Source organism: Schistocerca serialis, chromosome 6, assembly GCF_023864345.2.
Source record: "Schistocerca serialis cubense isolate TAMUIC-IGC-003099 chromosome 6, iqSchSeri2.2, whole genome shotgun sequence".
Taxonomy (NCBI): domain Eukaryota; kingdom Metazoa; phylum Arthropoda; class Insecta; order Orthoptera; family Acrididae; genus Schistocerca; species Schistocerca serialis.
Window position 1 is genome coordinate 315,987,762 of NC_064643.1, and position 12,041 is coordinate 315,999,802.

Consider the following 12,041-nt stretch of genomic DNA (forward strand, 5'->3'; position numbering starts at 1 on the left):
GTCTTCTGCACCACACCCCATCCCCACGTCCTTCGAGCTGGAACATACTGAAAGCTGACTGGGGACTGTACTCATCCCTGGCGACCTTACCGGACCACGATTTTCCCAGTTGTGACAGTCAGGTCGAATACCTCACGGCTGTTATCATCAATGCTGCCGAACGTTCCATTCCTCGTACTACTTCTTCTTCACGTCGCGTTTCCGTCCCCTGGTGGAACGAGGCTTGTAGGGACGCTATCCGTGCTCGACGACGTGCTTTACGCACCTTTCGCCGCCATCCTACGTTGGCGAATTGTATAGAATACAAACGACTCCGAGCGCAATGCCGTAGAGTCATCAAAGACAGCAAAAAAGCTTGTTGGGCCTCTTTCACCAGCTCCTTTAACAGTTTCACTCCCTCTTCTGTCGTTTGGGGTAGCCTGCGCCGGCTGTCGGGCATTAAGGCCCACTCCTGGGTACCTGGCCTGACCTCAGGTAATGAGGTCCTTGTTGATCCTGTGGCTGTCTCCAACGCCTTTGGCCGCTTTTTCGCGGAGGTTTCAAGCTCCGCCCATTACCATCCTGCCTTCCTTCCCAGGAAAGAGGCAGAAGAGGCTCGGCGACCTTCCTTCCACTCGCTGAATCTGGAAACTTATAATGCCCCCTTTACTATGCGGGAACTCGAACGTGCGCTTGCACTGTCCCGGTCCTCTGCTCCGGGGCCAGATGCCATTCACGTTCAGATGCTGGCACACCTTTCTCCGGCGGGCAAAAGCTTCCTTCTTCGTACCTACAATCGCGTCTGGACCGAAGGTCAAGTCCCCATGCGTTGGCGTGACGCCATTGTTATTCCTATACCCAAACCTGGGAAGGATAGACACCTTCCTTCTAGTTACCGCCCCATTTCTCTTACAAGCTGTGTCTGTAAGGTGATGGAGCGCATGGTTAATGCTCGGTTAGTCTGGATTCTTGAATCTCGACGACTACTTACTAATGTCCAATGCGGCTTTCGTCGCCGCCGCTCCGCTGTTGACCACCTTGTGACCCTGTCGACATTCATCATGAACAACTTTTTGCGAAGGCGCCAAACGGTAGCCGTGTTCTTCGACTTGGAGAAGGCTTATGATACCTGTTGGAGAGGAGGTATCCTCCGCACTATGCACAGGTGGGGCCTCCGCGGTCGCCTGCCCCTTTTTATTGATTCCTTTTTAACGGATCGAAAGTTTAGGGTACGTGTGGGTTCCGTATTGTCCGACGTCTTCCTCCAGGAGAACGGCGTGCCTCAGGGCTCCGTCTTGAGCGTAGCCCTTTTTGCCATAGCGATCAATCCAATTATGGATTGCATTCCACCTAATGTCTCAGGCTCCCTCTTTGTCGATGACTTCGCGATCTACTGCAGTGCCCAGAGAACATGCCTCCTGGAGCGCTGCCTTCAGCGTTGTCTAGACAGCCTCTACTCATGGAGCGTGGCAAATGGCTTCCGGTTCTCTGAAGAGAAGACAGTTTGTATCAACTTTTGGCGATATAAAGTGTTCCTTCCGCCATCCTTACATCTCGGTCCCGTTGTTCTCCCATTTGTGGACACAACTAAGTTTTTAGGGCTCACGTTGGACAGGAAACTGTGTTGGTCTTCACATGTCTCTTATTTGGCGGCCCGTTGTACACGTTCCCATAATGTCCTCAGAGTTCTTAGTGGTTCATCTTGGGGAGCGGATCGCACTGTCCTGCTTCGCTTGTATCGGTCCATAGTCCGATCGAAGCTGGATTATGGGAGCTTCGTCTACTCGTCCGCTCGGCCGTCCCTCTTATGCCGGCTCAACTCCATCCACCATCGGGGGATACGTCTTGCGACCGGAGCCTTCTACACTAGTCCTGTGGAGAGTCTTTATGCTGAAGCTGCCGAGTTACCATTGACTTACCGGCGGAGTTACCATTGACTTACCGGCGCGACGTACTGCTGTGTCGGTATGCCTGCCGGTTGTTGTCTATGCCCGACCACCCCTCTTACGAGTCCTTCTTCGCCGATTCTCTCGACCGTCAGTACGGGTTGTATGTGTCTGCCCTGCTGCCACCCGGAGTCCGCTTCCGTCGCCTGCTTCGACAATTGGATTTTGCCCTCCCTACCACCTTCAGAGAGGGTGAGAGCCCGACACCACCTTGGCTCCAGGCTCCGGTTCCTATTTATCTCGACCTCAGCTCACTCCCGAAGGAGGGTACTCCGGCTGCAGTGTATTGCTCACGGTTTGTCGAACTTCGTGCTCGACTTGCCGGTCACACCTTTATTTACACCGATGGCTCCAAAACTGACGATGGTGTCGGCTGTGCCTTTGTCGTCGGGGCCGCCACCTTTAAATACCGGCTCCTCGACCAATGTTCCAGCTTTACGGCCGAGCTTTTTGCTCTCCATCAGGCCGTTCAGTATGCCCGCCGCCACCGCCATTCATCGTATGTACTCTGCTCTGACTCGCTCAGTGCTCTTCAGAGCCGTGGAGCTCCCTATCAGGTCCATCCCTTGATTCAACGGATACAGCAGTCCCTCCATTCTTTCGCTAATAATGGTGGTTCTGTCAGCTTTCTGTGGGTTCCCGGACATGTAGGAGTGCCTGGGAATGAGGCTGCGGATGCTGCAGCCAAGGCTGCAGTCCTCCTGCCTCGGCCAGCCTCCCATTGTGTCCCGTCATCTGACGTTCGTGGGGATGTATGTAAGAGGCTTGTGTCGTTGTGGTGGGATGCTTGGTCATCCCTCCAAGGAAACAAGCTCCGGGCAGTAAAACCGCTCCCAACTGCTTGGACAACATCCTCCCGACCATCTCGGCGCGAGGAGGTCCTTCTGACCAGGTTGCGGATTGGGCATTGCCGGTTAAGCCACCGCTACCTGCTCTCCGGTGATCCAGCCCCGCAGTGCCCTTGTGGTCAGGCATTAACGGTGCGCCATGTTTTATTGTCGTGTCCCTGTTTTAATCAATTTCGTGTTATCCTGTCCCTGCCATCTACTTTACCGGATGTTTTAGCTGATGACGCTCGAGCAGCTGCTCGTAATCTGCGTTTTATAACTTTGACTGGCTTGTCCAAAGACATTTAACCTTTTTACTTATTTTATCTGCATCTTTGTCATGTACTTCTGGTGTCCCCCCATCCCCTTGAGTTTTAGCAGATTCCATTTGCTCTAACACCAGTGACTGGGCGCTAATGACCTCAGCAGTTGAGCGCCCTTAAACCCTACCAAAAAAAAAAGCATCATATGTCGCGATTGTGGTCGACCATCCCATCCTGATACTCCATGTGCCCCGCCTCCCATCTGTGTCAACTGCGGAGAGCACCATCCCCCTTGCTCGCCGGACTGTCTGATTCTGCAGAAGGAAAGGAAAATAATGGAAATAAAGACTCTGGACAGACTGACCTACACAGAGGCTAAGTGGAAATTTGACCGGCTTCATCCCGTGCACATGACATTTTTCTTATGCCGCCACTGTCACTCCTGCTACAGTTACATCAGCTGCAACACTTCCAGTTAGCTCTGAGTCGAAGGACCACACCTGCCCCCTTGATGGTGGGGGGAACTTCATTCCTTGTTGCTCCTGCCCCATCTACTTCAGGAGCAACCCCCCCCCCCCTCCCCCCCGTCCCCAACCATCGGGGACATCAGTTCCCCCTTCCCAGCTGGAGAAGCATAAGACTTCTTCGGCTCCTCTCATTAGGAAGGGGTCCCTTGGGGACCTCCCTTCGCAAGTTCAGACCAGCAGAAACGCGGATACCTGCAAGTGGCTGAAACAACCACCGGTCGCTGGTCATAGGGCCTCACAGTCATCATCCGTCCCTGAGACTGACCCAGGGAAGCCCTCCCAGCCTGAACCACCGAAGGCACAGCGAGAGAAGCAGAAAAAGAAAAAGGTTCCCAAGAGTCCCGACATTGCGGTGGCACCCGTTCCACCATTTCCTACAAGCTCCGCATCTGAGGACAAGGTTGAGATTCTTGCGTCTGCTGAAGACCTGGATCTCGCCGGTCCCTCAGACGCCATGGTTGTCACTCGCATGGGTACTGAATCGGTGGCAGCGAGTGAACAAGCGGAGTAAACTGCCTTCCCAGTCCCTTCACGCCTTTCTCAGCCATGGACAATACCATCCTCCAGTGGAACTGCAGCAGTTTCTTCCACCATCTAGCTGAGCTCAGACAGCTTATCAGCCTTCACCCTTTCTTCTGCATTGCTCTTCAGGAAACTTGGTTTCCAACAATGCGAACCCCCGCCCTTCGTGGCTATCGGGGTTATTGTAAGAACCGGGCAGCTTATGAAAGTGTATCTGATGACGTCTGCATCTATGTCCTTCACCCTCTTCACAGCGAGTCTGTCCCTCTACAAAAGACCTTTAGAGGCTGTTGCTGTTTGGGTGTGGATGCCACAGGCTGTTACTGTCTGCAGTCTCTATCTTCCCCCGGATGATGATGTCCCGCAGCATGTCCTGGCGGCACTGATAGCCCAATTGCTGCCACCTTTCCTGTTACTGGGCGACTTCAACGCCCATAACCCTTTGTGGGGTGGGTCAGTGGCAACAGGTCGAGGTGCCACCGTTGAGAACGTATTGGCACAGCTTGACCTCTCCCTTCACACATTTCAGTATGGCACATGGCACGTACTCTGCCATCGACCTTTCACTCTGCAGCCCTAGCCTCTTACCGTATGTTCAATGGAGTGTGCATGACGGCCTGTGTGGTAGTGACCACTTTCCGATCTTTCTGTCACTACCACAGTGTCAGTCTTCTGGGCGCCCTTGCAGGTGGGCTATGAATAAGGCTGATTGGAACTTATTCTCCTCCACTGCCGCTATTGAACCTGTTTCTCATGAAGCTATTGATGCGGTGGTTCACTCAGCCACCACTGGCATCGTTACTGCCGCAGAATCTGCCATTCCCAGTTCTTCTGGGTCCCCTCAGCGGAGAACTGTGCCTTGGTGGTCGCCAGCGATCGCCGAGGTGATTAAAGATCGCAGGCGAGCGCTCCATCATCACAAGCGGCATCCATCTTTAGAAATCCTCATCGCCTTTAAACGGTTCCGTGCGCAGGCCCGCCGCCTCATTCGCCAACACAAGCAGGAGTGCTGGGAACGGTATGTTTCCACCATTGGCCTCCATGTCTCTCCATCGCAGGTCTGGGCAAAGATTAGAGGCCTATATGGCTATTGGACCCCTGTCGGCATCCCTGCACTCTCATTGAATGGGGCAATTTATACTGACTCTGACATAATTGCCAACTGCTTAGCAGACCATTTTGCTCTCAGTTCCGCATCTGTGAATTACCCACTGGCTTTCCGCTCCATTCAAGAGCGGTTGGAACATCAGAGCCTTTCGTTTCACACGCGCCATCCTGAATCCTACAATGTCCCATTCAGTGAGTGGGAATTCCACAGTGCCCTAGCCGCTTGCCCTGAAATAGCTCCTGGGCCAGATCGCATCCACTGTCAGATGCTGAAACACCTCTCAGTGGACTGCCAGCGACGCCTCCTTGACCTTTACAACTGTATTTGGATCGAGGGGGTGTTTCTGTTGCAATGGTGGGAGGGTATTGTTATCCCCATTTTGAAACCTGGCAAGAACCCATTGGAGGTGGACAGCTACAGCCGCATTAGCCTGACCAACGTTCTGTGCAAGTTGCTTGAACGCATGGTGAGCCGGCGGTTGAGTTGGGTACTCGAGTCTCGGGGCCTTCTTAGCTCCGTCTCAGGGTGGGTACCGTAAAGGCCGCTCTGCCGCCGACAATCTGGTGAGCCTGGAGTCAGCTATCCGTACGGCCTTTGCCTGCCGTCAGCACCTCGTCGCTGTCTTTTTCGACATGTGGAAGGCGTAAGATATGACATGGCGCCATCACATCCTGTCTACGCTTCATGGTTGGGGTCTTCGGGGTCCACTGCCGATTTTCATCCAAAATTTTCTGTCGAATCCCACCTTCCGTGTGCAAGTCGCGGCCCCCCATAGTTCCTCCTGAGTTCAGGAGAACAGGTTGCCACAGGGACCTGTTTTAAGTGTTTGCCTGTTTTTAATTGCAATTAACGGGCTCGCTGCGGCGGTGGGAACGTCTGTCTCAGCGTCCTTGTATGCTGATGACTTCTGCCTCTATTATAGCTCCATTGGCATTGCAGCTGCTGAATGTCAGCTGCAGGGCACTATCCGTAAGGCGCAGTCTTGGGCTGTCGAGCATAGCTTCCAGTTTTCAGCTGCCAAGACCTGTGTTATGCATTTCTGCCGGCGACAAACAGTTCACCCTGAGCCGCAGCTTTATCTTGCTGGCAAACTTGTTGCTGTGGTGGAGACACATCGCTTTTTGGGTGTGGTTTTTGATGCCTGGTTGACTTGGCTCCCACATATTCGGCAGCTTAAGCAGATGTGTTGGCGGAATCTTAATGCTCTGCAATGCTTGAGCCACACCAGGTGGGGCGCCGACTGCTATACCCTCTTACGGCTCTACCAGGCATTAATCCAGTCCCGTCTGGATTATGGGAGCCTGTCTTACGGTTCAGTATCCCCATCTGCATTGTGGGTGCTGGACCCAATCCTTCACAGCGGGATCCGACTTGCGACTGGTGCTTTCAGGACCAGTGCTGTTGACAGCATACTTGTGGAGGCTGGTGTCCCTCCATTGCGGTTACGGCGCCAACGTCTACTGGCCGCTTATGCTACGCATGTTTGTAGCTTGCCCGGGCATCCTATTTATCATCTCCTGTTCCCGCAGTCGGTTGTCATCTCCCAGAACGTCGGCCCCGGTCGGGTTTTACGATCACGGTCCGCGTCAGGGAGCTTCTCTCCGAGCTTGGGGGTTTTCCCTCTTCCACCTCCTTTCCAAGCCCCTCTGCGTACACCCCCGTAGTGTGTGCCCTGCCCTTGCCTTCGGCTAGAATTGGCACAGGGCCCGAAGGACTCAGTCCCTCTGGAGGCCTTCCGCCGCCGCTTTTATTCCATCCTAACCACCTACCAGGGCTCTGGCGTGTTATACACTGACGGTTCGATGGTTGCTGGTCGTGTTGTTTATGCTCTAACTCTAGGGGACCATTACAAACAACGATCCTTGCCAGCTGGCTGCAGCAGTTTTCACTGCTGAGCTGGTAGCCATCGTTCGTGCCCTAGAGTATATCCGCTCCTGCTCAGGTGAGTCCTTTATCTGTAGCGACTCCCTGAGCAGTTTACGAGCTATCGGCCAGTGTTTCCCCCACTCTGGTCTGGTGATAGCTGTCCAGGAGTCCCTCCATGCTCTTGCCCGTTGCGGCCGCTCTGTGGTCTTTGTGTGGTCCCCAGGCCAAGTTGGGATACCCGGCAATGAACATGTTGACCACCTGGCCAAACAGGCCACCAGTGCACCAACTCTGGACGTTGGCCTCCGGGAGACTGATTTGCGAGCAGTGTTACGCTGCAAAGTTTTCGCGCTATGGTATGCTGAATGGCACAACCTGACCACACCAAACAAACTCGTCCTATCAAGGAGACGACGGATGTGTGGCGTTCCTCCATGCGAGCCACTCGTAGTGACTCAGTTGCCCTTTGTCGGCTCCGTATTGGCCACACCCGGCTGACGCACAGCTATTTACTGCGTCATGAGGACCCGCCTCTATGTCGCTGTGGGACGGCCTTGATGGTGGTCCACATTTTGTTGGCCTGTCCCCTATTAACTATGCTCAGGCAGACATTGGCACTGCCTGATACGCTCCCTGCCCTTTTAACTGATGACTCTGCTATGGCAGGCTTAGTTTTTCATTTTATTCAGGCAGGGGGTTTTTATAACTTAATCTGAGTGTTTATGTTTTTTTGTTTTGAATCTGGCCTTTGGTCTAGGATTTTAGACTGAGTTTTAGTGTGTTTCTCGGTGGTTGGCTTTACTGTTTTGTCTCTATGTTCGGCCAACCACTGTCACACTCTATGTGATTTTAATTTGTTTCATCTGATCTCTGTCTGAATGTTTATTGTCCTGTATCGTCTTCCGTCTTTTCTGTTGTTTGTTTTTTATTCTCTGTGGGTGTTTTTCGTTTTTGGAAAAAGGGACCGATGACCGTAGCAGTCTGGTCCCTTTCATCCCACAAACCAACCAACCACTGTACGGTGTGTGGTGGAGGGTACCCTGTACCACTGCTAGACATTTCCTTTCCTGTTCCGCACACAGATAGTGAGGGAAAAAACTACTGTCTGTATGCCTTCGTATGAGCCCTAATTTCTCATATCTTATCTTCATGGTCCTTATGCGCAATCTATGTTGGCGGCAGTAGAATCATTCGGCAGTCAGCTTCAACTGCCGGTTCTCTAAATTTTCTCAATGGTGTTACTTGAAAAGAACATCACCTTCACTCCATGGATTCCCATTTGAGTTGCCGAAGCATCTCTGTAACACTTTCGTGTTATTCAAACTTATTGGTAACAAATCTAGCAGCCCACCTCTGATTTGCTTTGATGTCCTCCTTCAAACTGACCTGGTACGGATCCCAAACAGTCAAGCAGTATTCAAGAATAGGTCACACCACTGTCCTGTATGTGGTATCCTTTACAGATGAACTTCCTAGAATTCTTCTGATAAACCAAAGTCGACCATTCACCTTCGTTACCGCAGTCCTCACATGCTTGTTCCATTTTATATTGTTTTGCCCAGATATTTAAACAATGTGATTACGTCAAGCAGTACACTACTAATGTTGAATCCAAACAGTACAGGTCTGTTTTTCATACTCATGTGCATTAACTTAAGTTTTCCCTCATTAAGAGCTAGATGCCATTCATGACACAAATTAGAAATTTTGTCAAAGTCATCTTGTATCATCCTACAGTCACTCAACTTTGACTTCACACCATACACGACAGCATCACCAGCAAACAACTGCAGATTGCTGCCCACCCTGTCTGCCAAATTGTTTATGTATATAGAGAACAACAGCAGTCCTATCACACGTCCATGGGGCACTCATGATGATACCCTTGCCTCTGAACACTTGCTCTCGAGGACAACGTACTGGGTTCTATTATTTAAGAAGTCTTAGAGCCACTCAAATAGCTGTGAACTTATTCCATATGCTCATACCTTCATTAAGGAGCTGCAATGTGGCACTATGTCAAATGCTCTCTGGAAATCTAGAAATATGGGGTCTGCCTGTTGCCCTTCATCCATAGTTCACAGTATTTCATGTGAGGAAAGGGAAAGCTGAGTTTTGTACGAGTGATGCTTTCTAAAACCCTGTTGATTCCTAAACTTCTCAGTCTCAAGAAAGTTTATTATATTCAAACTCAGAATGTGTTCAAGAATTCTGCAGCAAACCAAAGTTAGTGATATTGGTTTATAATTTTGCAGGTCCGTACTTTTTCCCTTCTTATGCACAGAAGCCACCTGTGCTTTTTTCCAGTCACTTGGGATTTTGTGCTGGGTGAGAGATTCATGGTAAATGGAAGCTATATAAGCGGCCAATGCCATAGAGTAATATTTGTAAAACTGAGTTGGTATTCCAACTCTATTAATGTGCAACAATGGGCGGGGGGCCTGGTCTCTTGGGGTGCCCTTCCGCCACATGACGACGGTGGGTCTCAGATTGCTCCCAGCTGATGTCTACTGTACCATATTATGTCTTACCCCCTGACTCTTTCAACAATTTAGTCTTAACGTGTCTTATGACCATTCTCTGTATTTCCTTTTGCCCACTTTGTTTGTGGTTTAAAATTGAGTGACTTCCTCCCATGTTTCTGACATGCCCAGTATAGAAGTGCTGATGACCATAGTAGTTTGTTCCCTTAATATTCCATAATCCATCCACCCATGTAGGTAATTTTTCTCTGGTACGTGGCCTTCTACTGTGGTGAGAGGACCCACCGGTTTCTGATGCAAGAGGCATATGTATTTCATTATGCCTCATTTTAATGGAGTACATGTTACATTCTGAGCTGTTAATGGTTGCCCTGCCTTCTGATTTAATGGAAGAGATTATTGTAGTTTTTATAATTGTGTCAAATTCCATATTTAACATTTGGCTCAAATGTGATACTGGCTTCTCTTCTCTGAGTGTAGTACAAGGGCTAGGTTTCAGAATGAAACTTCACTCTTCAGCGTAGAGTGCACTGATATGAAAATATGAAACTTTGTGGTAGATTAAAACTGCTTGCCTTTTGCAGCAAGTGCCCTACTGTCTGAGTTATGCAAACCCGACTCATAATCCATCCTCACACTTTTATTTCATCCACTACCTCATCCCCTACCTTCCAAACTTCACAAAAGGTAGGAGACGAGGTACTGAAGGAAGTATAGCTATGAGGACAGGTCGTGAGTATTGTTTGGGTAGCTCAACTGCCGTGAAAGGCAAAGGTCCTGAGTTGGAGTCTTGGTCCGGTATGCACTTGTAATCTGGCAGAAAATTTCAGGTCTAGGTTTGCTTGAAAGATGATTTTTTTTTTTTTTTTTCAGTGAAGTGCTGAACTCACTGAATATGAGATCTTGTTTGTGTAAACAGGCTAATAACAGCGTACGATGGGGTCCAAAATAAATATTGGTTCCATTTTAACACACATCATTTTGATAAGTGAATTATGCTTTGTCATTGGTTCAACCATTTACAGTTTTCAGTAGATTGCTGTACCCAACTCTAATTTTGAACTGAGCCTGTTTCTGCAAACATATGATTCATGTTTAATATAATGTCCTCCATAAGAACTCATATCACAAGGTAAAGTATTTTGGTGCGTGTACCATCGGCCTGCATCAACAAAATATTTGAGGAAGGAGGGGTGTGTGTGTGTGTGTGTGTGTGTGTGTGTGTGTGTGTGTGTGTGTGTGTGTGTAAAAGGGGAGGGGGGGGGGGGAGAGAGAGAGAGAGAGAGAGAGAGAGAGAGAGAGAGAGAGAGAGAGAGAGAGAGAGAAGCCTTTCATCATTATTTGCAGTAGCATTTTGCTTCAACAACTACTAATAATAAAATTTTCATTTGCAGATTGTTGGTGAAGTTCTTAAGCAGCTAACCGAGGAAAAATGTAAGTTTGTATGTTCATGTTGCATTCAACTACTTTGATTTAATTATATTTTCATTGTTTCTCTGAGGAGCACATCTCTAGTGACCCTGTGCAAAAAAGCTTTTTGTTTCTAAAATAATACTTCCTTTAAATGTCTTTGGCAAGAAATGTAATTTTAGTTCGATATTAATGCCAGTAACAATAAAAGAAGGGAAGGATCAGAGATGGACAGGACATATAGGCGTGCTGTAAAAGGAAAGAAAATATGGAAAGTTAAGGGGGTGAAAATGAGATATACTGGGACAAGAACTTGACACAGCACTAAGAGACATAAATTGAAAGTAGGCTTCGGGAGTTGACGACATTCTCTCAGAATTATTTAGATCTTTGGAGAAACCAGTACTGTTCCACCTAGTGCATTGATTAAATGAGATGGGAAAAATACCCTCAGACTTTTAAAAAATAAAATAATTCCAATACACTGAGGTTGCAAAAGTCATGGGATATCACCCTAGCGCGATGCCTCTATAACTGTCCACAAATGCAAAAGTGTTGCAGTGCAGGAATTTGTGCACAAACTGACCTCTTGATTATGTTCCATATATGGTTGATGAGATTCATCTTGGGTAATCTGAGTGCCCAAATCATTCACTCAAATTGTCCTGAATGTTCTTCAAACCAGTCGCAAACAGTTGTGGTCTGGTGACATGATGCATTGTCACCCATAAAAATTCCATCGTTGTTTGTGAGAATGAAGTCCATGAATGGCTGGCTGCAAATGGTCTCTGAGTAACCAAACACAGCCATTTCCAGTAAATTCCAGTCCATTCCATGTAAACACAGCCCTCATAATTATGGAGCCACCACCAGCTTGCACAGTGCCTTTTTGACAACTTGTGTCCATGGCTTCGGGGGTCAATGCCACACTTGAACTGTACCATCGACTCTTACTAACTGAATTCAGGGCTCACGTGACCACGCCACAGTTTTCCAGTCATCTAGGGTCGAACCGAGGATCATGAGCCCAGGAGAGGAGCTGAAGGTGATGTACTATTTGGAAAGGCACTCAAATTGGTTGTCTGCTGCCATAGCCCGTTAACACTAAAT

The 12,041-nt window shown here is 49.2% G+C and overlaps 1 protein-coding gene across 1 annotated transcript in view; it reads left to right on the forward strand.

Annotated features, from left to right (window-relative positions):
• The window catches only part of LOC126484496 (26S proteasome regulatory subunit 10B), a 67,772-nt gene that overhangs the window by 28,984 nt on the left and 26,747 nt on the right, over window positions 1-12,041 (forward strand). The window contains exon 3 of the mRNA XM_050108034.1: window positions 10,916-10,955. Coding sequence (XP_049963991.1) covers window positions 10,916-10,955 — 40 coding nt within the window. The remainder of the gene's footprint in view (window positions 1-10,915; window positions 10,956-12,041) is intronic.